This window comes from Lachancea thermotolerans, assembly GCF_000142805.1.
Source record: "Lachancea thermotolerans CBS 6340 chromosome G complete sequence".
Classification (NCBI taxonomy): domain Eukaryota; kingdom Fungi; phylum Ascomycota; class Saccharomycetes; order Saccharomycetales; family Saccharomycetaceae; genus Lachancea; species Lachancea thermotolerans.
Window position 1 is genome coordinate 1624851 of NC_013083.1, and position 26127 is coordinate 1650977.

At 48.2% G+C, this 26127-nt stretch overlaps 15 protein-coding genes across 15 annotated transcripts; 6 read left to right on the top strand and 9 right to left on the bottom strand.

Annotated features, from left to right (window-relative positions):
- Positions 1-77: 77 nt before the first annotated feature.
- SND2 (Snd2p) lies at positions 78-599 on the bottom strand (the record flags this gene model as incomplete). Its single annotated transcript, XM_002555798.1, has 1 exon — positions 78-599. The coding sequence occupies one exon, from the start codon at positions 597-599 to the stop codon at positions 78-80; it is 522 nt and encodes a 173-aa protein (XP_002555844.1).
- Positions 600-1327: 728 nt separating this feature from the next.
- On the top strand, positions 1328-3121 carry ACT1 (actin; the record flags this gene model as incomplete). Its single annotated transcript, XM_002555799.1, has 2 exons — positions 1328-1337; positions 2004-3121. The coding sequence occupies 2 exons, from the start codon at positions 1328-1330 to the stop codon at positions 3119-3121; spliced, it is 1128 nt and encodes a 375-aa protein (XP_002555845.1).
- A 468-nt stretch (positions 3122-3589) lies between these two features.
- Positions 3590-5098, bottom strand: KLTH0G18854g (uncharacterized protein; the record flags this gene model as incomplete). Its single annotated transcript, XM_002555800.1, has 1 exon — positions 3590-5098. The coding sequence occupies one exon, from the start codon at positions 5096-5098 to the stop codon at positions 3590-3592; it is 1509 nt and encodes a 502-aa protein (XP_002555846.1).
- A 293-nt stretch (positions 5099-5391) lies between these two features.
- On the top strand, positions 5392-6045 carry SPC3 (signal peptidase complex subunit SPC3; the record flags this gene model as incomplete). The annotated part of the gene is made up of 2 exons (XM_002555801.1): positions 5392-5543; positions 5601-6045. The coding sequence occupies 2 exons, from the start codon at positions 5392-5394 to the stop codon at positions 6043-6045; spliced, it is 597 nt and encodes a 198-aa protein (XP_002555847.1).
- Positions 6046-6197: 152 nt separating this feature from the next.
- Positions 6198-9023, bottom strand: PET309 (Pet309p; the record flags this gene model as incomplete). The annotated part of the gene is made up of 1 exon (XM_002555802.1): positions 6198-9023. One exon carries the CDS (start codon positions 9021-9023, stop codon positions 6198-6200), a length of 2826 nt encoding a protein of 941 aa, XP_002555848.1.
- A 215-nt stretch (positions 9024-9238) lies between these two features.
- FYV7 (Fyv7p) lies at positions 9239-9676 on the top strand (the record flags this gene model as incomplete). The annotated part of the gene is made up of 1 exon (XM_002555803.1): positions 9239-9676. The coding sequence occupies one exon, from the start codon at positions 9239-9241 to the stop codon at positions 9674-9676; it is 438 nt and encodes a 145-aa protein (XP_002555849.1).
- Positions 9677-9775: 99 nt separating this feature from the next.
- Positions 9776-12067, bottom strand: MEF1 (Mef1p; the record flags this gene model as incomplete). The annotated part of the gene is made up of 1 exon (XM_002555804.1): positions 9776-12067. One exon carries the CDS (start codon positions 12065-12067, stop codon positions 9776-9778), a length of 2292 nt encoding a protein of 763 aa, XP_002555850.1.
- A 184-nt stretch (positions 12068-12251) lies between these two features.
- FET5 (ferroxidase FET5) lies at positions 12252-14102 on the bottom strand (the record flags this gene model as incomplete). Its single annotated transcript, XM_002555805.1, has 1 exon — positions 12252-14102. One exon carries the CDS (start codon positions 14100-14102, stop codon positions 12252-12254), a length of 1851 nt encoding a protein of 616 aa, XP_002555851.1.
- Positions 14103-14403: 301 nt separating this feature from the next.
- On the bottom strand, positions 14404-15468 carry XYL2 (D-xylulose reductase XYL2; the record flags this gene model as incomplete). Its single annotated transcript, XM_002555806.1, has 1 exon — positions 14404-15468. One exon carries the CDS (start codon positions 15466-15468, stop codon positions 14404-14406), a length of 1065 nt encoding a protein of 354 aa, XP_002555852.1.
- Positions 15469-16283: 815 nt separating this feature from the next.
- On the bottom strand, positions 16284-19271 carry RGR1 (Rgr1p; the record flags this gene model as incomplete). Its single annotated transcript, XM_002555807.1, has 1 exon — positions 16284-19271. One exon carries the CDS (start codon positions 19269-19271, stop codon positions 16284-16286), a length of 2988 nt encoding a protein of 995 aa, XP_002555853.1.
- Positions 19272-19652: 381 nt separating this feature from the next.
- On the top strand, positions 19653-22310 carry LAM6 (Lam6p; the record flags this gene model as incomplete). The annotated part of the gene is made up of 1 exon (XM_002555808.1): positions 19653-22310. One exon carries the CDS (start codon positions 19653-19655, stop codon positions 22308-22310), a length of 2658 nt encoding a protein of 885 aa, XP_002555854.1.
- Positions 22311-22345: 35 nt separating this feature from the next.
- On the bottom strand, positions 22346-22930 carry RFU1 (Rfu1p; the record flags this gene model as incomplete). The annotated part of the gene is made up of 1 exon (XM_002555809.1): positions 22346-22930. One exon carries the CDS (start codon positions 22928-22930, stop codon positions 22346-22348), a length of 585 nt encoding a protein of 194 aa, XP_002555855.1.
- A 515-nt stretch (positions 22931-23445) lies between these two features.
- Positions 23446-24387, top strand: OTU1 (ubiquitin-specific protease OTU1; the record flags this gene model as incomplete). Its single annotated transcript, XM_002555810.1, has 1 exon — positions 23446-24387. The coding sequence occupies one exon, from the start codon at positions 23446-23448 to the stop codon at positions 24385-24387; it is 942 nt and encodes a 313-aa protein (XP_002555856.1).
- Positions 24388-24484: 97 nt separating this feature from the next.
- On the bottom strand, positions 24485-24964 carry BUD20 (Bud20p; the record flags this gene model as incomplete). Its single annotated transcript, XM_002555811.1, has 1 exon — positions 24485-24964. One exon carries the CDS (start codon positions 24962-24964, stop codon positions 24485-24487), a length of 480 nt encoding a protein of 159 aa, XP_002555857.1.
- A 429-nt stretch (positions 24965-25393) lies between these two features.
- On the top strand, positions 25394-26056 carry RPL10 (60S ribosomal protein uL16; the record flags this gene model as incomplete). The annotated part of the gene is made up of 1 exon (XM_002555812.1): positions 25394-26056. The coding sequence occupies one exon, from the start codon at positions 25394-25396 to the stop codon at positions 26054-26056; it is 663 nt and encodes a 220-aa protein (XP_002555858.1).
- Between the last annotated feature and the right edge of the window lie 71 nt (positions 26057-26127).

A 26127-nucleotide genomic window follows, 5' to 3' on the forward strand; every position in this document is an offset into this window, starting at 1 on the left:
GGGGCTCCAGTATGTTGTTTGTTTGACGTGTATACTTGCGACTTGAAATACAAAGGCCTGTTATGTGGTCGAAATTCCTACTTATACTTGTAGCGGATCTTGTCGGCGTTCTTGTCGCGCTTGGTCTGTCTTTTGGACTTGGCCGGCGCGCTGGCTGGCGCGCCGGCGCTGGGCGCTTGTGCGTTGCGCATGCCGCCCAGCATGGGGCCCGCGGCGCCCTTGATCTTGTAGCCGAGGTACACTGGCACCAGGAGCATCACATACCAGAACTTCGAGGTGTTGAAGACAGCGTGGCCGACGTCCGCGAACAGCGACAAGTATACGATGTCGAACATCCATTCGGTGAGGCCCTCCTGGTTGAGGTCCATTCCCTCGCGCACAACCCTGCCATCCGCGTCGAACTTTGGCCTCCCGCCCTTTTCGAGCATGTACACGCACGCAGCAGCAGGTGCATGGAACGCGATGAGCTTGAACCAGCTGCCTCCAGATAGCAGCAGCCGGACGGCGGCGAGCGCCAGGATGGCGCCGGCGACGGTGTACAGCCGTTTCAGCACTGCTGCATTGGTGTGAGCTTGTTTCTTGGATGCTTTGCCAGCCATTGTGCGTGTTAAATCGAGCAGTGCAATGGTTGTCCGTGATCCTGCCCTTGGTTCAACAGAAGCCAATTTTTCACCACCTGCAAGCCTTCCTTACGAGAGCACTGCGAAAAGTGGAGCCGCGCCGCCGGCTCGCAAAGCAAGATAAGCCCACCCCGCACGATACGCCAAGCAGCGGACACGTACGCCCGGCTTCACAGGCTCGCGTGGCCTACGCTTCACACGTATACGGGCGTGAGCACCTCATTTCTCATTATGTACGAAAGTGACACCGCCGTGCGTGTACCCACCGTGCCCACAACGCACCGTTGGTGCTCTCCGAGCACGTCTCCGCCCGCGCTGGGTGCAATTCGGTTGGGAATAACAGTTGAGCAGCAACTGCCGCTAGCCTCACGGGTCCGAGCAGCGTTCCGGGGCCTCACGCCTCTGCGAGGAGTAGAAGGAGCGCGTTTGCCGAGCAGCGCTCAGCCAGCGCCTCTTCAATGGGCCCACGCGTCCTCCACGGTTCCTAGTCTCGGCCTCGCTTACCACAGTGCGTCGATCGTCACCCATCGCTCCCGCTTATATAAGCGGGTACGAAGCGGTGTGTGCCGGGTAACATCGGCGCGGTGCGTTTGAAATTTTTTTGGATCCAATGGCACAGGTTATAAAACTTGCCACCATACACATCACAAGTTCCTGGTCTAGTGTGAACTCGACAAGCCGAACAAGAGACTTTTATAAACAAAACAATGGATTCTGGTATGTTTGGAAACGGATTACGACGGGGGCATAGGAGCAGAAGTGCGGCGCCGCAACAGCGGTGCGAATCGTGCCCGAGGGGCGGACACTAGTGAGTGTACGTGGCTTGTTTTTTTCGGGGAATTGCGTGCGATTGAGGGCCGGTGTGCGCGCGCCAGGGGTATGCCTACGACTTACGAGCAATGGGTGCTCGAGACACGCGTGCGCGTGCATGGATCGACGGAAACCGCAAGGTCACTAGTGGCGTTCTAGAAGATTGAGAGTTTACAGCAGCTGCGAGCGCGTCAGGACGCTTTTCAGAGGGAATAATGCGGCGCCGCGTGGCTACGGCCGCGTTCTGCGTGCTACGCGTGTCGTCGCGCGACCTGGTTCGTGCTATCTGGCCGTTCCATGCCAGTTGCGCTCGCGCTATCGCTGCACCGAGATCAACGAAAACGAGCCCCTATTTTATCAGTAGCGTACGCTTTTTTTGGCAGTTCCTAATCGGGTAGGCCCAAGAAAAACCCGGGTACTTCGGACGGGTAACTATAATAGGCACGTGATACGCACGTGCGCCTGTGCATTGTGTGACGCACACGCTTGTCGGCTCTTATCTCTCCCCGCTCACTATCATGCTCCCCCTACCCTTACTATTCGGTCTTACTAACGCGTATCCCGTATGTGCAGAGGTTGCTGCTCTAGTTATTGACAACGGTTCCGGTATGTGCAAGGCCGGTTTCGCCGGTGACGACGCCCCACGTGCCGTCTTCCCATCTATCGTGGGTAGACCAAGACACCAGGGTATCATGGTCGGGATGGGTCAGAAGGACTCCTACGTCGGTGACGAGGCTCAGTCCAAGAGAGGTATCTTGACCCTGCGTTACCCTATCGAGCACGGTATCGTCACCAACTGGGACGACATGGAGAAGATCTGGCATCACACCTTCTACAACGAGCTGAGAGTGGCCCCAGAGGAGCACCCAGTCTTGTTGACCGAGGCCCCAATGAACCCTAAGTCCAACAGAGAGAAGATGACTCAGATCCTGTTCGAGACCTTCAACGTTCCAGCCTTCTACGTCTCCATCCAGGCCGTCTTGTCCCTGTACTCCTCCGGTAGAACCACCGGTATCGTCTTGGACTCCGGTGACGGTGTTACTCACGTTGTGCCAATCTACGCCGGTTTCTCCTTGCCTCACGGTATCTTGAGAATCGACTTGGCTGGTAGAGACATGACCGACTACTTGATGAAGATCTTGAGTGAGCGTGGCTACTCTTTCTCCACTACCGCCGAGAGAGAAATCGTGCGTGACATCAAGGAGAAGTTGTGCTACGTCGCCTTGGACTTCGAGCAAGAGATGCAGACCGCTGCCCAGTCCTCTGCCATCGAGAAGTCTTACGAGTTGCCTGACGGCCAAGTCATCACCATCGGTAACGAGAGATTCAGAGCCCCAGAGGCCCTGTTCCACCCAAGTCTGCTGGGTCTGGAAGCTGCTGGTATCGACCAGACTGCTTACAACTCTATCATGAAGTGTGACGTCGACGTCCGTAAGGAGTTGTACGGTAATATCGTCATGTCTGGTGGTACCACCATGTTCCCAGGTATTGCCGAGAGAATGCAGAAGGAGATCACTGCATTGGCTCCATCCTCCATGAAGGTGAAGATCATTGCCCCACCAGAGAGAAAGTACTCTGTCTGGATCGGTGGTTCTATTTTGGCTTCTTTGACCACTTTCCAACAGATGTGGATCTCGAAGCAAGAGTACGACGAAAGCGGACCTTCTATCGTCCACCTCAAGTGTTTCTAAGCATCTTTGGGGACCTAATGGAAACAAGGATGAAGCTTTCGGTGGTGCCTTCGTCCTTACTTGCGATTTTTTTTGACCTGATAGGGATAAAGGAAAACCATTCACCAATATATACTATTAGTAGCGTGAATTTGACAGAAAATATTGTTTTGACACCCGCCTGAGGCTTCGATGTTGGCCAAGACGCCAATCTTCCCCTCTGCTTGAATACATATTGACAGCTTAATGTCACGATATTAAAAAACAACATAAAAAAGTCCGAAGTAACATGTTTTATGTTTAGGTTCGAGGCGGTTTAAAAGCAAAAGGCTATGATTGAAACGCTTGTTTTTCCCAATTGCAAATGAATGATCTTGAATTCTGGCACGTTCAAACTAATTGAGTGGTGCAGCTTGCCGCCAAGTCCTTTTAACTTTTGAACTTGCTCTATAGTCTATATATTTTCGTAATGTTAATGTCAATAACGTCCTAACTGGTTACAGGTGACGGCGCGGAGGACCTTGTATCACTCTCGTCGGAATACTTCTCTTTTTCGCCTAACTCAATTTCAATGGCTGGTTTCCTGAAGATCTGTTTTATCTGATCCTCGCTAAGTCCTTTAGTTTCGGGAAACCATACCGCAACCACTATCGAGAGAAGAACGGTTGTTGATCCTAATAGGACAAATGTTATCCATTTGATTTTGCGCAGCAGCAAAGGAGTGGTGAACGTGAGGCAGGAATTTAAAAACCAGCTAGCTGCCATACACAATGCCATTCCTTTTGACCTCGCGTCTCGTGGTAGAACTTCGCTGCTGTAAAGCCATGCACAGCAAGACAATGTGGATGCGAACAGTGCCACAAACAAGAAGCACAGTGCCAAAATTAAGAAGCCAGGAGCTCCTGTTATCTCCCACACAATAGTCGCGTTACCATTGACGGGCAGCACGCTATGACCAAACCAGCCCATTATTGCTCCCATTAATGCCATGATAAAGCCAAGAGAAAGCCCTCCAAATGAAACGACAGCTTTCCGCTCAAGGCGATCTAATAAAGCTATAGGAATGCAGGTAAAGACCACATTGATGAAGTATGGCACTGAAGCGGCTGCAAGTTTCGTCCCGCCTCGCAGCCCTATCATCTCGCAAATGTAAACAATATAAAACATCAGGATATTGATGCCGCATGCTTGAACCAGAACTTGCACAGTTACGCCAACAGCCATGTGCTTTCGAAGAGTCCCCGAAAAAAGGTCACCGTAGCTTATTTTCTGGGAACCACCATAAAGTTCCAAAATGTCAATTTTGGTTACGGGCGCCGCATCCACTTCTTCTCTATCATGATTCTCAATAACGCCAGAATTCTGGAGAATAGTGCGCGCTTGATCATACCTCCCATGCGATGCTAGCCATTTTGGAGACTCCAATAGCGAGAACGAAAGCACAAGCAGCAAAAGAGCTGGAACCATCTCCAGACCCCATGCGATTCGAAATGAATACTGATGTTCGAAATAGTTTAGAAGGAAACAAACGAAAAAGACAACCAGGATGGCTGAAGTTAAAGCAAGTTGCACAACTGACGTCGCTAGACCTCTCCTCTGCTCAGGAACGACTTCCCCGATGTATACCGGGAGGAGCACAGAAAAAGAACCCACTGCAATCCCCCGAATAAATCTTCCTGCAATTAGCATCCATACGTTGAGAACTGCTGCTGATATTATTGACCCTATAATCCAGATAAGGGCTAAGACTCGAAATGTGGGCGCTCTTCCTAACTTGTCCGTCATTATACCAAAAAGAATACATCCCACAAGCCCTCCAACCGGATTGGCCCCAGTGATCAAACCCTGCAAAGCAGGACCTGGAAAGTTAAAATATTGATTAAAATAGCTGGAAGTCAGGAACACGGTCATTGAAGACACATCCATACCGAGGATGGTACCTGCAACTGCCACGGTTCCAATTATTTTCCCAAAACCGTAGTCTGGATTTCGTTTCATTGATGAATAGCACTTGTCGTTTTACAGATTTATTTAAGTGCACTTCAAGCTTGTATACACTAGAGTAAGTATTCAGAGTCAACTATGAAGTATTTGTACTTCAATGTTTTGTGCTTTACATCTTCCCTGTCGCAGGCGTCGACGCGCGACAAAGTGATAACGTGACCTTAGCGCCAAATTGAGGTGTTTGAAATATAATCTAGGTTTTGATATACGTCGACCCACATTCGAAGAGAAATTGTGCACTTGGCAACCAAACAGCCGGCTGTATTTCATTCATTGGCGCTACCAGGATGTTCTCGTTATCACAGAGGTTCCAACAAACCAGCAACCAGGCCCTGAGCTTTGCCATTTTTGCCGCAGCGTTTGTTGTGGCTACTTTCTGCGCTCAGCTTTACCAAGATAACGTGTTCGGACTTTCCTCGTCAATCGGCAACATTCAACCGTAAGTGAGCTGTATTGCGCCGCCTTTAAGGATGTTACTAACATGAGGCTTTTACAGGCAAATCAATGTGAGAACGAGCAGATTTTATGGATCTGTCAACGGAAGGCCTAAAGAAAACCTGAAGATTTCCTTTGACCTCGAATCGGACTTGACGCCTCTATTTAACTGGAATACGAAGCAAATTTTTGTCTACTTGACGGCTGAATACAACGGGCTAAAGAAGCCAAGTGTCAAGAGCGAAGTTACCTTGTGGGACAGTATTATCACTGATAAAGAAGGAGCCGTCATTTCTTTGAACAACGCAAAGTCGAAATACTCTGTGTGGGACATCGAAGAGAAGCTCTCTGACAGGAACCTGACTTTCAAACTGCATTGGAATATCCAGCCATGGATAGGGCCTTTGGTGTATGGTGAGACCAACGGCGAATCCCCCGTAACGTTGCCTCAAACCAAACCCAAAAGCCAGAGCGCGAGAACGTCTAAAAGGTCTGAGGCGGTTTAAGTATTTACTTGTCAACGTGTGAATATTATTACAGTCATGACTACAGCGGTTTTTCGTTAATTACAAATAATATTGCCTCCTCTAAAGGGCAGCTATATGAAAATATGGCTACTGAACTTTTGAAGTTTCAGTAGTATGCACAGGAATAATGTCTAAAATGAGAGCTCCTCAGGGCTGATGGCCCTTTTAGAGTCTCGCAATTTTTGGAAGTATGCAGCGTGTTTCACCTCTATCTCATTCCACCCAGGTATTTTGTTTCTTGGGTGCATCAGGTACCTTTTCATATAGTACTTGAAGCGCGATGTAAGGTCTTTGAGCTCTGACTCAACGTTGCTAATCGTGCTCAAATAGTTGTCCATTGACTCAAATGTTTTTTCCAGGACGTTTGATTTGAGGTACAACTTGGGCTGGTATGATGAAGGGGCTTGCCTCTTTTTCTCCAAAAACCAAGAGCCTCTATCCGTAGATGTGTTCGAGGCAGCTTTATTTCTCAACAATCTGTACTTGTGGATTAAGTTGAAACCATGAATTAACTTTGTATCGACAGCTTGTAGCCCTTTCCCAATAGTTCGCATGTCCGCAAACATGCTAGTGATCGCTTCATTCCAAGCCTCATTGTCTATGACGAAATTCTTGGCTGAAACATCCTCCAGTAAAGCCGGTATCTCAGTAGCGCGATTGGTTGCCACAAGATGCTTTATTTTGTAAGTCAGTACTCCTCTTAAAAGTGATGCAAAGTTTCTGTTTCGAACTGTTGCTGAAGGCAAATTCTGGTAGTACTGAATACGGTTCATGTATCTCTCAAAGAATTTTTGAAAATCGTCCCACTGGTGAACCTCTGCTGAAAGGACCATTAAGCTTCTTATCACAACAAGCCGGCTTTCAGCAGAATCGGTCTTGTCGAAGAACATATCATTATATTTGTTCATGAGCTCGAGGGCCCTAAGAGGACTGTGGTATTTAGCAGCTGCTCTCATAGGCCATGCCATAACAGATGGATGCAATTTTTCGAACGTAATATCAAGGGTTCTGTTTGCGGCTTGACTCATAATGTCATCAACAAGACTGATGGCCTCATCCAAATTTTCCCTTGATCTTAGCCTTGTTTTAAAGGTAGCTTTGATCAGGTAAAACAAAACTTTTGAATTCACTGGCACGTTGTTTTCCAACATCCTTTGATAAAGATCTAAAACGCCACGACGATTGGAGTATTTATCGTAAGCTCCCATTAATGCTTCAAAATGCGTAGGAGTCGCCTTCAACTTAGAATGTGAGAGTAACTGGGTCAAGATGTTTTCCGCTGTTTCGAAGTCTTTCATGTAGAGTGCCGAATGTTTGATCATGACACGGTAAAATTCAGAATCGGCTGGCAAGTTCTTTGAAAGTATTTGCTCAAATATCTTTTCGGACATATCGCTACGATTCATACGCATGTAGGCCTCCACAGCTTTGTTGTAAATGGATATTTCAGATTCTAACGGCGCTTTGGTGTATCGATACTCTTTGAATACCTTCAATGCCTCTTGCGGGAGGTCGCTCTTAATGTACACATGCATTAAGGCTGCCACTGAGGAGCCCGTGGGTTTTATATCATAATGATCTTTCATTACCTGAAAAAGTTCCCCTGCAATTGCATAGTTGGTGGTTTTCGCGCATGTGTTGATGATCGTTGAAAAATGTTTCTCGGACACCTCGATACCATTTTCAGTCATTCTCTTTAGAAACCTCAGAGAGCCGTCAATGTCGCTCAGGTTTCTAAAAATACGCAGCATGATGTTGCAGGTGGACGGCGTTGGTTTAATACCATACTTCTTGAAGAGCTCAAAGTGTTGGAAACAACCATTCATATCACCCGTCTTGTAACACACTTGTAGCAATGATTGCAAAACTGGTAGCGTTGGAATCATTTTTCTTCGGAGAAGCTGATTATACAATTTTTCAACCATTTCTCTTTCCCCCAAATGTGCAATCGAAAACATCACAATACCATAGTGATTGATACTCGGAAGGTCTCCTATCCCAAAAAGGGCATTGAATTGGTTTTGAAGGTTCCCCCAGTCTTGTAGCTTAGCGTGAGCTATCAACAGGTAGTCGAACTGGGCGTCGTCTTGCGCATCCGGGAACTCCGACCACGCCGCCTGAATTTGTTCGAACTTCTCAAAATGAGCGTACGCTTTGCAAATAGAAGTTAAGTCGGATTTTATGATAGGATACTCTTTCTCTCGCTTGTAGTTCCACAGACTTTCTGTAACGGAAAAGTCTCTGTTGTAGCAAGACAAGTAAATTAGAGTGGATGCGAATTGAGAAGTGATGAGTGGCCCTTGCGTAGAATTCACGAAATTCAAAGTTTCCGCTAAAACATGTGGTTCCGGTTTTTCTGCCCTTAAGAAGAATAGAAGTGTCTTCAAGATATATTTGTATTGCTCGTAATTCGTGAAGTCCGCATGCCCATGCAGGTAGTTGTTAAATCGAACCCAGGTCAGTAACGCTTGAGACACACTTTCTGTGGTAGTTGATTGAACAAATGTCGCATTTATGACATTCGTGACCATGCTCTTGTTAGTCAGCGAGAACTGCTTTATAAGTTGAAACATAGCCTGTTCCATTTGTATGCTCTTTCCTATTGACAGAAGCGAACTGAAGTACTTCTTGAGCTCGTATGCTGAAACGTCCGGTTGAAGATTATGGTTAAAATCAAAAAGCGCAGACTTTGCCACCAGGACTACGTCCTTGTGTGCTTTTCTTCTGTGTAAGCATTTGATCAGCGCAGACCGCTGGCTTGAGTGTGGTCGCGATTCCCGAACGAATGAGAGAATCCTGTTGAGCTGACGTGTTTGCAGCGGTTCCGCCTTTCCGTCGTCAAATATATCTTTTATCTTTCGAGGAAGACAGCTTGTCACTGTGCTTGAGTACCTGCTTTGGCAATGGCTATGCCAGCATTGCATATGTCGCAGAAGAGACGTTCGAACTCCATCCATTTATCATGTAAGTTATATCACAACTCCGAAGCACGCCCTTCTGGTCTTAAGAAAAGCCAGTAACTGATTCAGTAAGTCTTTCGAATATCCAAATATTATCATAGATAGATCCTTTAACTCTTCTAAAAATTTAGGAAAATTTTGAAGAGCATAAGCTCATCGCGACTTCTCTAAATCGAAAAGTCGAAGCCTATACGCCCACTCAGCAAACCAAAATGCCTCCAAGAGTCCAAAAACACACGAGGGAGTCCAAAGTGCGAGACATCCAAAAAAGTCTTGTTCGGAGAGCCCGTTTGAGAAAGGACTACTTCAAAGCTTTGAAAGAAGAAGGATATACTGCACCAGAGAAACAAGAGAGTAAGACAAAGCGCAGTTACCGTGAGGTTCGGGAACAAGCTACTGCAGCAAATAGAAAGAAGCTTGATGAAAAAAAGGAGATGAAGAAATTACGAGGAAGAATGGAGTATCAAAAGGCTCAGGAAAAAAGGAAAACCGAGCTACAAAAGATTAACGAAGCTAAAGAGAGGGAGAAGCAACGGAATCAAAGGTCTAAAAAGGTTACACAGCGTACCAGGTCTGGCCAGCCGCTAATGGGACCTAAAATAGAAGACCTTCTCAGTAAGATCAAAGCTGATGACACTTACACAAACTAGAGCATAGCAGGAATTCGGTTTACTGGAATAATGATATAGTATTTCACATAGGCTATTTACAGTGTTTTTACAGGAGAATTATTGGCAACGAAAATACCACTACTTCTTCTGCTGCTGCTTCTTCTCAAAGTCGGCAATAAGTTGTCTTTGTAGATGAGGAGACGTTGGAGAGTAGTGCTTAAATTCCAGTGAGAACTCGCCCTTGCCTTGCGTCGAAGATCTAAGCGACGTGGCAAACCCGAAAAGAGTATTGAGAGAACATTCGGCGTTGATTGTAAACTCATCTTGTGCGTTTTCGGTATCTTGAATGACAGCTTGTAGTTTGTTTAGCAAACTGATGACATTACCTTGGAATTCGTTAGGTGCCGTGACAGAAACATTCATAACTGGTTCCAGAATAACAGGCTTGGCTTCCAAAAACGCTTCTTTGAAAGCTGCCATTGTTGCAGTTTTGAATGCCAACTCGTTGGAATCAACAGCGTGAATCGCACCATCGTTGATCAACATATGTGTTGATAAAACCTTGTGGCCAATCAAAGGACCTTTTTCGCAAGCTTCTTCGAATCCCTTACCACATGCTGCTAGATATTTGTCAGGAATGCGGCCTCCAACTATAGCTGTCTCAAATTTGTTACCATTTGACCCTTCTAACGGACTCAATGAGCCCATAACACGTCCATATTGACCTGCGCCACCCGACTGTTTCTTGTGTGTGTAGTCAAACTCAGCAGGAATAGTGATAGACTCACGGTAGGAAACCTGTGGCTTACCAGTTACACAATCAACGTTGTACTCTCTTCTCATCCTTTCGACGTAGATTTCTAAGTGAAGCTCGCCCATACCGGAGATAACAGTTTCCTTCGATTCGGCATCAAATCTAACTCTAAAGGTGGGGTCCTCTTTTTGAAAACGATTCAGAGCCTTGGAAAAGTTGGTAGAGTCTCGAGATGTAGGAGTGATCGAGAGAGAGATAACGGCATCTGGGACATACATGGAAGACATGGAGTACTGCAAAGTTCCATCCGTGAAAGTGTCACCGGAAGCGCAATCAATACCAAACGTGGCGCAGATTTCGCCTGAACCGACCTCATCAACATCTTCCATATCGTTAGAATGCATTCTCACCAAACGGGACACCTTAATTTTCTTACCGGTCTTCACGTTAGTAATATAGCCTCCCTTTCTCAAACGGCCTTGGTAAACACGAATATAGGTTAGTTGGCCATATTTGCCTTCTTCCAGCTTGAAAGCTAGGCCGACAAAGGGCTCTTGTACCGAAGGAACGAGGTTAACTTTAGCTTCGTTGTTTGCAATATCCAAGCCAGTGTTAAGAATCTCTGATGGGTTGGGTAGATAATCGACGATAGCATCCAAAACAGGCTGCACGCTTCGATTGGCCAGCGCAGAACCCATCAAAACAGGTGTAAATTTCCTGGCAATCGTAGCCCGACGGATAGCTGCCTTGATTTGTTCAGTTGAAGGCTCCTGCTCTTCTAAGAAGATCTCTGCAATTTCGTCGTCCACGTCGGCAAGCGTTTCAATCAACATTGCTCTTCTCTCTTCCACTAACTCATTAAGCTCATTTGGAACTGGGCCCTCTACGATTTGCTCGCCGTTTGCGCCCTCGTTGTAAAGAGCAACACGGTCAATAATGTTGACGACACCCTTCAGCTCTGACTCGGCACCGATTGGGACTTGAATTGCAGCAGCGGGCGTTTTGAGTTTCTTGTTGATCTGTTCGATAGCTCTGAAGGGGTTAGCTCCCATGCGGTCCATTTTGTTGATAAAAGTGACTCTTGGCACGTTATATCTCCTCATTTGACGGTCCACTGTAACAGTTTGGGATTGAACGCCTGAAACGGCGCAAACAACCAAAACTGCACCATCAAGAACTCTTAAAGCACGTTCAACCTCAATAGTGAAGTCGATATGGCCTGGTGTGTCAATCAGGTTAAAATGATAATTCTGGCCGTCCTTGTCCCAAGAACAATAGGTTGCAGCCGACTGAATTGTAATGCCCTTCTCTCTCTCAAGGTCCATAGAGTCCATCTTAGCTCCAACGTTGTCACGGCCTCTAACTTCGTGGATAGCCTTGATACGCCCGGTGTAGAAAAGAACGCGCTCCGTGAAAGTAGTTTTACCTGAGTCGATGTGAGCAGAAATACCGATGTTACGCAACTTTCTCGAGGTTTCTAGATCCCTTTCAGTGAGTCTTGGGGCAATTTCATCCAAAACAGCTTTCTCTTCCTCATACGTTCTAAGGACAGAAGAGGCATGAACTTGTCGTTGTGTTGTGAGAATAGGCATAATTGAACCATTCAGCAATCCCATTCTCCCAAATGTTTTGGGGCCATAAGAGTGCCCAGAAACAGCTCTCCTCAAGAAGGACATGGTGTTCCTGAAGACTCTTCCGTGGTAGGTGCTGCGACTTGTTATCTGAAGCCGAGAAATGTCAGTTTCTTCGAATCAAAAATTTTATAGACATTAGACACATTCGTATGAAAGATTATCGACACTAGAGCATGACGAGTTCTGAAGCCAGATCACCTATTTAGCACGATATAACATACCCAGTTCAACCAGAGCTTTGCTCACTCTCCTCTAGAAGATTTTTTAAAGTGCTGTAAATGAGCTCGTCATCCTGAGTAGCCTCGTGAAGTCCATATTGCACAATGGTGTATAGCCCCCAAACAGCGACCATGCTGGACACCGCAAATGCAATATAACCTTTCAAAGTGAAACCATCAGGCAAAGGCTCTGGTTGTTTGGGCAGACCAGCCAAGTCAAACCAGTCATCCGTGTTCCCTGCAGCGTTACCTACTGTTGGGATGTTGGCGTTGTAGCACACTTGCTTGAAGTTGTCGTTGAGCTGCTCAACTTGCCTGAGCACATCTGGGGCTTCGATGAACACAGCAGCGAGGCCTTGCTCCAAATGCCAGTCGACGTGGCAGTGGAAAATCCACACACCAGGGTTGTCCGCCACAAATCTCAGCACAAGATGACCATTGCCCTCAAGTACAACAGTGTCTCTCAACATAGGCGACTCAGGGAAGTCCATTAGGGGTGCTGACTCATTATAGGGAACAGGCTCCGCTGGTCCGTTCTCGGTGTCTTCCAGAAAACTTGGCGACTTTTGAACAATCTGAAAGTTGTGACCATGCAAGTGGAAGGGGTGCCTTCCGTCATCGTAGTTGTTCAAAACAATCTCAACAATCTCACCGTGCTCGAGGACGAAAGCGTTAATGTTATCGCCATAGATCAAAGGGTTCTTGACTAGATCCTTAGGTGCCGTCATTGCGGTAACAAGCGTAGGGATTTTGGGATGCACGTACGTAACGTTGTTGAAAAAAGCGTAGTTGACACCGTCTCCTAGGTTATCCATTACTACGTCCAGCTTAACTCGATAGTCGGGCTCTGGAAATAGAGGCTTTCCGGAGAGGGGCGACAGATAAAAGTCGTTGGTTGCCACATCATAGCTATCGATAAAGTACTCATTTGCTGCAGGCGCAGACTTGTTGTATACTACCTGGTTTGTGCGGTTAACCTGCAGGTTGGGAAGAATGACATCCAACATTGTCTGGTCCATTGTTTGCATGAGCGCGTAGTTTTTCTTAGCGTCAGGTTTGGCGCGCACAAGGACAGAGGTTCTTTGGCCTGTCCCTAAGTAAAGCACGTCGGTGGTATTAGGCTGGACGTAAACACCGTCAACCTCGACAATGGTGAACTCGTGGTCTTCCATGAAGATGTACTGCGACACAAAAGTTCCCACGTTCAAAAACCGCAAGAGATAAACCTTGCCCGGCTCGAAAGAGATTGAAGCGTTCACCGTGTTGTTGAAAAGAATGTTTTCCGGGACGGGCTCTGCGCCTGTTGGATTGTATCTCGTCAGAAATTCATCCAGGGCCTGGTAATAAGGCTTGTGATATAGGTCTGTTACCTGGATGACCATCTCCTCGTCGTACTCAAACGGCTCATCGTCATCGTGGATAATTAGCGCGCCTCGCATACCGTCTGTGTACTGCGCGCCAGAGTGCGAGTGGTACCAGAAAGTACCTGCCTGATCTGGTACCGTGAAGTTGTAAACAAAGGTGTCGCCTGGCATGATCGGACACTGTGTCACCATTTCAGGTCCGTCCATCTGGTTCAAGTTGCCCTGCGTGATATTGTGCGACAAACCATGGAAGTGCAAGGAAGTTGTCAGGTTCTCGAAGCCATTAGTCAGGCGTAAAATAAGGCGATCGCCCTTGTTTAGGTGGATGTCAGGGGGCGGCCACACTCCGTTGAACCCAATCATTTGCTTCTCGTGCATCCCATCTGGATTTCTTCGTACCCACCCAGTGGTAAAGTTGTATTCGTGGGTTTGGCTACCCAAAGCGGCCTGCGCTAGCGCAGACATGATGAAAACAAGTCCTAAAATGCATTGCATCGTGCTGACTGAGTTCGAAAGCTTTAGAACTGTTAGTCAGGAGCAAGCTTCCCGGGATATTTCGTCAGAAGTCAACATCATAAGTACTCGATTGTTCTGAAAATTTGGCACAAAGCTGGGTGGATTTCCAAAAGCTGGGCATGAGAAAAGAAGAAGTCACAAGGGTTTAAACCCCGAATCGTTTCGTAATTAACTTTGTATAGGATTAGATAGCATGTGTCATAAACTGGCTAGCGAGGACTTCCTCGCCTCTGCATGCCAGGCTTATATTCATCATGAGTGAGCTCAAACTCAGAACACCTCACTCGGGCCCGCTAATTATAGTCTTTATAACCTCAGAGCCGTGCTTGATGTTAAATTCGTACGCAGCCTCGGCGTCCTCGAACTTGAAGCGATGAGTGACCAGTGGCTTGACGTTAACATCCCCACTTGCGATGAGCTGAACTGCGTCCCTGTAGTCGCCGAAGGCGTATCTGAAGCAGCCCAGGACCTTAAGCTCCTTGGCGCCAATAGCCCCGATGGGAAAGTTGACGTCGTCGTGTCCCATGCCGACCTGAACGTAGGTGCCGCCCGAGTTGCACACCTTAATGCCGGTACGAATGCAGATCTCAGCGCCGGTGCAGTCGAACACAACGTCAGGGCGCGCGCCACCAAGCACGCGCTCGATCTCCTTGACCAAGTCGTCTTCGTCCTTGATGTTCGCAGAGTTCACGAACTGCGTGCCCCCGAAGTTGGAAGACAGGCTGAGCTTGTGTTCAAAGACGTCGATGTAGACCACCTCGGAGGCGCCAAAGGCGCGTGCGACGGCACCCGTCAGAAGACCTACGGGACCTGCACCAAACACAGCCACGCGCTGGTTGAACGCAACCCCGGCAAGCTTGTTGGCGTGCACACCAACGGACAATGGCTCAACGAGCGCGCCTTCCTCGTATGAGACGTGGTCCGGCAGCTTGACCAGAAAGTCTTCGGGGGCCAAGTAGTACTTGACGAGCGTACCATCGATTGGAGGAGTAGCCGCGAACTGCATATGGGGGCAGAGATTGTAGCGGCCGGCCTTAGTCTCGTCCGAGTATCTGCTGGGCACGCCAGGCTCAATGGCGACACGGTCGCCCACGCGTACGCGCGAGACTTCGCTGCCGACTTCTACTACCAGCCCGCTTGACTCGTGGCCCAATATCATGGGCTTCTTCACTACAAAGTCGCCAATCGCGCCTGCCACATAGTAGTGCACGTCCGACCCGCAAATTCCCGTCTTCTTGATCTGCAGCTTCACGTAGTGTGGGTCCGTGATTTCAGGCACGGGTTTGCTCTCCACTGCAATCTCGCCTTTCTGCACCAGGACTATCGCTTCCTGTGTTTCATTCATTTTCTGGTCTATTTCTCTCTATCCTCTCTATTGTTCTCTATGGTTATTCTATAGGTGTTCTATAGTCGATTTATAGGTGTTCTAAAGTTGCTCTATAGTTGCTCTATCTCAGCAATTCTTTGCTAACCTTGACCGAGTTACGTAACCTGGTGTTATGCTTGCTTATCACTTGTCACTGTGCTCCGTAGTGGTGCTCAGAAGTCGCTAACAGGCTCAATTTATACTGTACAAGATAATTGTAAGAACTCGTCGAACGTTCTACTAGCTTCTCCGGCCGCTCTCCTTTATATCTCTGCCGTTTGCTTTTTCCATTAACATCAACTTGGCGACTGCCACTTCCCCGGACTTGACGCCATTAGCAACAGTTATTGAGGGAGTTTCTGATGTTTGTGCGGATTCTTGTCTCAATTTGAGGGCGCGTGATGCTCTCAATGTTATGAAATGTGGAATAATTGGTGAAGAAATCGCCAAAAAGCATAAATAGCAGTGCCGTGAGTGGCCGCAGTAGCGCGGGGGGCTACGGACATCATTAGAAAGTGTTACAAATGCGGGGAATGGCGAGCCTAGGGCGTGTGTTTTCGTAAAAATGCGAGATCGCGGGGTAGTAGTCGGCGTAGCGAGAGTTTTCCGCCCAGTGGTGGTCATAGTCGGCATCGCTGCAGCGTGTGCCTGTAGCAGGCACCTGTAGCGGGTATCTGTTGATCTCCAGGTTTCCCTTGTGACTATGTAATGGTTTGTCGCGGATGGTACGTAGTGTGGAAAAGGCCGGTCGCCGGCCGTCTGCGGCGTGGCCGCAGGCGAGTTCCGTGGTGTGGCTACATACAGTCAATTTTGAGGATGTCGTTGATGCTTCTGATAATGGATTCGATGTCCACGGCGTCGCAGCACACACCGTCGGTAAGACGGACGGCAGATGGATACTTTGGCTTCTTGGGCGATCCTGCAGGACCACCCGACAGCGAGGCTGTGTCCACCATAAAAATGGTGTTGCGGACCTGGTGCACTAGCGGGTAGGCTGGGCTTTTGGTGGAAATGTGCTCGTCCTCAGAAAAGTGCACAAAGTAGCGGAGCTTCTTGGTGCCGTTGAGGAACACGTTGCGCAGCTCTATCATTAGGGTGATTTTAGTGTTGGTCTCCGGGTTGTAGTATATTAGCTCGTACTCCGAGAGGTTATGCAGTTGGAGAGACACAGTAGTGTAGCCGTTTTGGTTCTGGCCCTGGTTCTGCGCGTGGTCCTTGGTGGGCGGGTCTGTCAGGATGGATTCCAGAACGCCAAAGAAGCCCGACGTGAACCGGAGGTAATTGAAGATGAAGTGGTAGTCCTGCTTGCCGGCCTCGATGAACGGCTGAACAATGTGCTGTGGGTTCGACGGAGAGAGGTTGATCTTCAGGTTCTCAACGCTGTGGTCACTTGTAACTATGTTGGTCATGCAGTCGTGCGCGTCTTTGCTGTTCTTCAGGTACTTAAACGCGATCTCGTTGGGCTTGAGTGCCACAATGCTAAAGTTTTCCGAGTAAAACTCATGCAGCCTCTCTATGACGTCTGTGAGAATCACAATCTGCATCAGCTTCTGCTTGAACACCTGAAAGTACTGCACAATGTTGTTGAGGTCGGTGAATTCCTCCGACATGAAAAAAGAGAGCGCGCCTTTGCCGGTGAACTGGATTAACATATCGTTGTACTGGTATCCTATCACCTTGCTGTCATGCTTGAACTTCCCAAAGAGCTTGATCGTGGACTCATGGTAGTCAATTCTCAGAAACATGGTTTTTTCTAGGATATGGCTCAGCGCGTTGGAACCACCCAGGAACGACTCGAGTTCAATGCCGATAATCGACAAATGGTGTGTCTTGTTGTCCTGTAACATGTAGTCAGGCAAGGCCGCAAGATTATCGCCCGCGCAGATTTTGTTGCGCATGTGTAGCTCGTTGAGAGAATCGATTATCATATGATCGATAATCTTATGCAGGCAGGTCTTCTTCAGATAAATGATCTTCTGATATGTCATAGACTCAAGTTTCAGTATCATCAAATTTTCGGTATCGAGGTACTTCAACTCCCAGCTCCCCTTGGATGCCGTAATCTTACCAATCCGCTTCTCAATGACGCAAGCAGTATTCGACGAAACCACACTGAGGATCAAGTACCAGTTTGCAGGCCAATTGTCCAGTCGTATGAAAATGTCGCGGGACAAAATCTTCTTTTGAGCCCTACTAGCGTCTTTTGACACCGGTCCGCCGAGCTGGATCACATTGTTACAAACCCAACCAACCTTTTCGAACATGTTTCTTAGAACCAGGATAGTCTTGTCTAGCTTTAGTCTGCTGAGAATTTTGATAAAATCTTCTGTTGTGCTAGTAGCATTGATTTGGTTGATGTAGTACGTTAGCAGTCCGCTTGGATTTCTCACGTAGAACACACCACTCGTAGGATTGATCTTGAGTTGAATGGGCATCACGGACGCTGGTGTTGTCGGCACATTGAATAGCAATGCATCGGATGTCTCCTCGTCCTCTTGTAGAACTCCAGTGGACAAAAGCTCTGTCTTGATCATCTGCGAATGATTGAACATGATTTCATCCAGGATGACACCCAAGTTGTTAAGAACATTGGTATAACGGACTGGTACGTCAATTTGCCTGTCAAACCCGCCTTCTATGTCCCACCTTAAAATTATGTTACCCGTTTGTCTCTCTATTCCGATGGTAGCGTTACATTTGCCGCTCAATCTGCTATGCAACCAGTACTTCAGACCAATACGGTTCTTCCGTGGGTCATAGTGATGTAACAAGTTTCCACCGGAGTATTTGCCATTAGACTCCAAATCAAGCAGTTCGGCGTGCAACATGTACATTTGAGTCGAAAGAACGTAATTGTGCAACAACTTGTATAGGGAAAATAGGGGCCGTGGGCTCTTGTATAGTAGCTCGTTGATGACTTTTTCCAGCTTGTATTTGTTAAGAGGCAAGAACTCATTGAACAGTAGCCGGAGGTCAACAAAGAAAAGAGGTGACCGTTGATTAGTCGTCGAAAGTTGGATCTCAAACTCGTTTTCAACGCGGATCGACAGTCTTCCGTCTCGGACGGAATAATGGCTAAACTGCTCTGGGACCTCCATGAGCGATACTTTGACTGACATTATGATGTTCATGTCTTTCAACTTCTTTAGGATTAGCTTTGCAGGAATAGCTGCCGCGCCTGTCTCGGGGTTAGAGTTCGTATCCTCACCACTGAGCCTGAAATTGTGCGTCGGCAGGTTGGGCCTCCCCAGGCTGAGAACCTCCAGGGCCGTTATCAGATCTGGGTTGGGCAGTTTTGCATTGGTCATTCCTGCCTGGCTGCTTTTCAGGGCCCATATGCAGTTGTTGACGGCCATGTTAGAATTACGGAACCAGTTCAACAGGTCGATCATTGTGCTAAAATTGTTATTCTTGATCGTCCTGCACCATTTCACAAGCACATAAATCTTGAGAAACTGGTTTCTCAGAAACACCACTAGTTGCAAAAAGGTTGTCTTCTTGGCACTGCTATCCTGACCCTCGTGTACGCTGGTCTTCAAGAATTGCACCAGCTCTTTAACCGCGAATACGGTGAGATTCCGGATCAGCAGCGCCAGCGGAAGTTGGTTGACCTCCACGTGCGGAAGCTCCGGCGCCTTAGTCACTGCCACTGATTCGCTGTTCTCTTTTCCACGCTTCTGACTGACCATCTTTGATGACCCATTGGCTAGCTGCGAATTTTTTTCTGCGTTCGCCCCTCCATTAACTTGCAGCATGGTGAGACCTTGAACCTCGGTTGTCATTCAGCTTTCGCGCGTCCGCCGACTCTCCTACGTATTACAAGAACCTGATTATTCTGGAAGTGAGTTTAGATGGTAAATGGAGGAAGTTCATCTAACTTACAATGTCGGGCCGGGTGACCGTTGACGATGACCTTAATGATTTTGTAGGGTGGGAGAGCACCTTGGTTGAGCGAGCGCAAGACGATTAGGTGAGTTCATTAAATAGCTCATCAAAGCTCCAGAGAGACACGCATTTTCCAAGGTGAGTTGCTTGTGTTGTTCGGTGTTCTTTTTTTGCCAGGTCAGGTTTGGAAATTAGGGTAAAGTTGACGTGAATATAGTTTACAGCTTCCTTCATCAGGGGAGCAATCAATCAGCGTAAGAGTCTTTTATGGGCAATTAATGCGTGTAATCGAGATGTCTACGTCAGATTTTGAACAGTGGGACCCTGTGGACGACGACCAAGGGTCTTCAACCAGCCCTTCTACGGAGCCCACGCTTTTAGGGCCAACCCCTTCAGAGAACACCAGCGAGCCGCTAGAGCGCAGCAAGATGTCGAGATCGCCTATTCGATCGCTACAAAGTTCCAAACGTGAGTCAGTCTCTTCAATCGATGGCGCGGCTTTGAAATCGACACCTGCCGACCCGCAGCTGTCCGCGGTGGACCCCGTTACAGGAGTGAATAGCCCGTTAACTAGTAAAAATGGCTCTGCTTTAAGCTCGGTCAGTCACATCATAGGATCTACAAAAGCGTCGGCGGTTCCAGAAGACGTGGGGGATGCGTCGAACAATTCTTTTTTCAACAGCATGCTAACAACGCTTTCGTTCAAAGGCTCTTCAAGCAACCCGCCGCTACCGCCGGTACAAACGGATACCCCACAACAGGCGCCTAAAATTATTTCATACCGGCGAGAAACCCCTTCCAAAAAAAACAGACGTTCAACGAGCGCGGACAGTAGTTCACTCGCGTCGCCCCTGCAAGAAATGGAGAAACCTGACGTTTTAATCCTCCAAGAATATAACAAAAAGCTTTATGTGGAAGAGCGGTTTGCAAAAACCAATTACCATTATGCTACCGAGGAGCGGAATGCAGACCTGCATAAAATATTCAAATCAATTCCACTTGACGACCGCCTCTTAGATGATTTCAGTTGCGCGCTGAGCCGTGAATTTCTATTTCAGGGTAGGGTTTACATTACTGAGTCTAACATATGTTTTAACTCCAATCTACTAGGTTGGGTGACGCACCTTGTGATATCTATGAAGGACATTACGACGATGGAAAAAACTTCAACCGCCGGGCTATTTCCTAATGGGATAGCTATAGAGACTCGCATGGGCAAACACCAATTTGTTAGCTTTATTTCACGGGACTCTACCTTTGACTTCATCAAAGCTGTATGGTCTCAGTTCAATGGCACTGACGCGGCGGAGCTTCCTGTCATGAGTAGGCAATCCAGCGTTCCAAGTATTCGCGATGACCTCAAAGCGCACACTGAACTAGTTGCCACTCTCGTACCAACCGACGGAAATTTTGACATACCGCCCAGTCGCGCCTCGATTATAAGTGAAAATGACGCAGCTATAGAGGATGCAATTCTTTCAGTAGATGATTTTACGCCCACAATTACCTTAAAGAACGGCGTGAAGAGTTTAGCTGGCGACGATGACGCTGAAGACGACGACGACGATGATGATTACGAGTACGAGGATGACGATGACGATAACTGCTCAAATTCAAATGACCTGACTTCTCTTGCAATCATTGAAAGCGAAACGGCTTTGGCCACCCAAAAGGTTTATGTACTGAAAGAAGGCTCCGGTTTCGAGTACGACGGGCCTTCATTTTTCCAAGAAACAAAATTCCTATATGACCCTAACCAGAACAACGAAACCGTGCTTGCAGAAGAAGAATTGAAAGCGCCTCCGGGCGTGGTTTACCAGTTGATTTTCAGCGGTGATAACACGAGTTTTCTTGAGGCCTTCTTAAAGGGCCAAAACTCGTCAAACTTATCAGATATTCCTGCCTTCGATCAGGTTAACAAAGACGGGCAGCAATACCGCGAGTATTCCTACGCCAAAGCACTCAACTACGCTGTCGGGCCCAAATCCACTAAGTGCCTTGCGACAGATACTGTCCTGGGCTTAGATTATGAAAATTGCATCAACGTTGTTAATACCACCAAAACGCCAGATGTTCCAAGCGGCAACAGTTTCTGCGTTAAGACAAGGTATATGTTACGTTGGGCTTCTCCCAATACAAGTGTTTTGAAGATTTCGTTTTGGGTCGAGTGGACAGGGAGCAGCTGGATTAAGTCCATGATTGACAAAAGCTGCAAAGCGGGTCAAATCGAGGCGACAGACGCATTTATCGAACTGATAAGAGAATATGTCGACAAATTTACGAGGTCTTCTCAGATAGAGGTCAAGCAACAGCCTCAGAAAAGGCAGCCTCAAAGCAGGCGCGTTAGCAGAAACTCTCCGCGGTTGCCAAAACCTACAGTCGTTGAGGAAGAAGAAGTAACTGCCATTGTTGAGCCACCCAAGCCTACACAATGGGGCCTATTAGGTCAAGCGAGTGTAACAAATGTTCTGCTCATAATCAACTTTGTTTTGCTCCTTGTCGTAATGATGCGTGAACAAACGATTTTGAAACAGCTCAAGAGGGCCAACGCGAAAAATTGGTCTTCAGAAAAGAACATCTCCATTGACCAAGTAGTGTCACACTTCAAGTCGCTGCTAGGGAACACTCTCGAAACCACCAACGCCGATAAGGGCGGAAAACCACTTGCACTGCGGGAATGGCTCGAGCGGCATGGTGCTCCGGAAGACTCCTACAATGTGGATGTTCAAAAAAGAAAGCAATACCAGAGGTACTTGCGCTATGTCGTCGACCAGTGGATGGACGGCGAAGTCTCACTCAGAGAGACTGACAACTTGCTGCTCAAGCTTAATAAGCTCATCGACGTCGTGAATAGCACGCGGCTAAGCGCTGGCGAGTCCGAACGCGTGGATGCTTCGAAAATCAAGGATGCTGTGGACTACTTAATTGATACTTGAATAGAGCAACAGTCTCACTAGGAGATCATGCTGCACTAGAAAGAAGCATAAGACGGAAGGTTCAACTGCGGCAGCTCTGGGTATGTAAGGGCGGAACTCCGCTGAGCGAGGCCCGCGTTCCCATCGCCTCCGGCGCTCCCGCCGCCACGGCTCTGCAGTTTCGCAACAGAGCGTCTGAAGCGATTCTCGTCAAATGTTGTCGGCAGTTCGACTTTTTCGGCCTTGTCTTTCGCGGCCGGCCGCGGGCCAGCCACGTTGCGCGCTAGCGTCCGCGCATGCTGTGCAAAGGATCTCTCCAGCTGCGTCCTTAGGTCTTCCGTGATCCTCAGGATTGCTGGAACCTCCAGCTTTAGAAGCTGAAGGTACTCTTCCTTCGCCAACCCGTCCAGGTCCACGCCCGTGGCTCGTGCGGAGAGCTGTGGATGCGTAGGTAGTTTCTTCGTACACAGGTCCAAATACCGCAGGTACATCACGTATGCTCGCTCCAATTGCCCAGATTGGAAGCTCCCCTGTGCTTCTTCGAGCAGGCTGACACATGTCTTCAAGTACAGTTTTGCCGGCACCCGCGGGTTGAACCGATAATCCGCCGCTGCTGCGCTCAATTCATGGCAAGATTTCATGTTAAACGTGGTTCTACCACCATAGATTTATTCACGTTCTGTATTGGTTGACTCAAACCCAGAAAGCTTCTTTACCATAAGCGCGCCAGAGTTCAAATTCTCAGCATGCTCTTCTCAAGAACAGCATCTCATCACTGTGAAAAATTTTGGCGCCAGTCTGCGCGATGAGATGAGTGCCATAGAAGCGGTTAAGGTGAACTGGTGAAAAAAATTGAAGGAACGCACACAAAATGCTCGATTTCGGTAAGAAATCGACGATAAAGCGAGATACAAGCAAGTGAGCCTTGTGCTGGAGGTCTAATGAAGTCGGAAGCATCCAGCAACTGATTCGGACGATTCAGTACCAGGATTTCGGCGTTTTTGGCTCTTTGTGGCTAAATATACGTTACCCGGTAATTTAAAATAGATTCTGACGTGGAGCATCGTAACAATGGCCAAAGGACCAAGAGGCGACTATAGGGGAGGATGGTGTCTGAAACGAAACAATAAAGGATCCTCAGACTTGAACCAACAGGATGAGAGTTAAAGTGAGCTGTGCAGGTGCTACCGACAAGGTAGTTAGCGTAAACGGAGAAAGCTCTCTCAGAGAGTTGTTAAAAGCATGGGGGGAAATCGATGGCATCCGGTGGGTGAGATATGGATATCCGCCACAGGTGTTAGAAGTGACGACGGCAAACGTAGGCCAGAGCCTTAGTGGCCTGGGGATTGGTTCGGGGGAAAAGGTTACCATCGTGCGGGAGGACACGCCGACAGCAAAGACAGCGCAGTTGGCACAGCCGGTGCAGCGAGTGCGGCTGCATGAGAACCAGATTTCATTGGATGGTATCTGGCCCGGCAAAATTCTACAGGTTCACTCAGTTCCGGACGACAATTCTTGCATGTTCCACGCTATTTCTTACTGCACAAGCCAGGATCTCTCACGATCACAAGAGTTGCGTGGAGTTGTGGCTACGCAGATCGCGGGCGACCCCATCGAATACTCCGACGCCATCCTGGGGCGGCCGAATCACGAGTACTCGCGGTGGATCTTGAAACGCAGTTCTTGGGGCGGTGGCATCGAGCTCGCAGTGCTATCGCGCGTGCTCAAGACCTGTATCATGGTAATGGACGTGGACGCGTGCAAATTCGAAAGGTTCAACGAGGAGCAGTTCGACAATTTTGTGATGGTGGCGTTCAACGGTGTGCACTACGATGCGATGGAGGTAATTGATGAGACCGGCAGCCGCCGACCCCTCACGGTGTTCAACCAAAAGGCTCACAGAGCGGACGCGATGCTAGCACGAGCGCTGGAAGCGGCTGCGCGGCTGAAGAAACACGGCTATTCTTTCAATACCACACGCGACCGGATCCGGTGCAATGTGTGCGGGCATCATTTTGTGGGCGAGCGCGAGGTTGCGCGACACGCTGAGAAAACCGGCCATGTCGATTTCGGTCAGAGCAGTGGTATCTCCCGCTAGCTTGCGCGACGCTCACGCGTACACTTCCATTTGAATATTTTGTCTAGTCTAATGTACAAACCCAAATTATACAATCCTGCACGCCAGCCGCAGCCCGCTACTGCATGACGACCTCGCCGTCCTGGTCTGCCGCGGGTTCTGATGCCAGGTGCGGTAGCGTGGGCTCCGTAGTCGCGACATTGGCCAGCGTTGTGTCGAGGTGCTCCTTCAATTGAGCCTCGTTGGACTCCTTCTCGGGCCCAGTCTGCTGGGTGATCTGCGCCACGCGGTCGAGGAACTTCTGCACGTTCAGCCCGGACGCTGCGTCCGCAACTTCCTGAGTGTATGGCACGCCCTTGAGCTCCTTAACACGGCGCTTGTGCACCTTGCCCTTGAGATGTGTTTTGAGCGCCACTCCAGTCTCGAAGTACTTTGCACAGTGTATGCAGTAGTGCTGGCCCAGCCCAGGCTTTGTTTCGTCCAGAGGCTGGTTCATCAGCTTCTGGATCTGCTCCTGCGACCGAAGCTCGTCGAAGATCACGTCCAAGTCCTTGGTTCTTCTCTTTGTCTTGTACCGTTTGACTGAATATCTACCCATGTTTTGTAAAGATGCAAAGGTTGCTGAGAACAATGCACTGAGCCTATCCGAGCGATGTGTTCCTGTCTGTCAAATGTCACACTGATGCGCTGAGATGCCCTCTACCAGAAAATTTTCCAGAGGGCATCGGGCCCATCAACTCCTATCTCTATGTACGTTTGAAGCCCTACAGGGCTGGATTCGTGAAGAGGTATCTGAGACTGTGAACCCATACATTTCTTAGGAAGCTACATAAATAAAAACTTTTCCAGGAATTTTACGAGGGCAAATTTGTTAAACTTTCCGAGGGCACTCCTTGGCCTATCCTTAGTCACTCACAACGGAATTCTACTGACCTCGCAGCGCTGCTGAAGAAAAAAATGTCAGCATGGAAGCTCTTTACTCATCCTTTGCACCCTTTTGAAGCTCAATCAGCAGCAACTATCCAAGATGGCCAGAAGACCAGCTAGATGTTACAGATACCAAAAGAACAAGCCTTACCCAAAGTCTAGGTACAACAGAGCCGTCCCAGACTCCAAGATCAGAATCTACGATCTGGGTAAGAAGAAGGCTACTGTCGATGAGTTCCCTCTGTGTGTCCACTTGGTCTCCAACGAGTTGGAACAGCTGTCCTCTGAGGCCTTGGAAGCCGCTCGTATCTGTGCTAACAAGTACATGACCAAGATGTCTGGTAGAGACGCCTTCCACTTGAGAGTCAGAGTCCACCCATTCCACGTCTTGAGAATCAACAAGATGTTGTCGTGTGCCGGTGCCGATAGACTGCAACAAGGTATGAGAGGTGCCTGGGGTAAGCCTCACGGTTTGGCCGCTCGTGTTGCCATTGGCCAGATTATCTTCTCTGTCAGAACCAAGGACAACAACAAAGACATTGTTGTTGAGGGTTTGAGAAGAGCCAGATACAAGTTCCCTGGTCAGCAGAAGATCATCATGTCCAAGAAGTGGGGTTTCACCAACTTGAACAGAGCTGAGTACATCAGAAGAAGAGACGCTGGTGAGGTCAAGGACGACGGTGCTTTCGTCAAGTTCTTGTCCAAGAAGGGTCCTCTAGAGGAGAACGTTAGAGAGTTCCCAGAATACTTCGCCAAGGCCTGATTGTGTTAGTACGTATTTGACGTATCCAACCTGTATAACTTAACTTCTTGCAAGTGGCTAATATTTTGAGC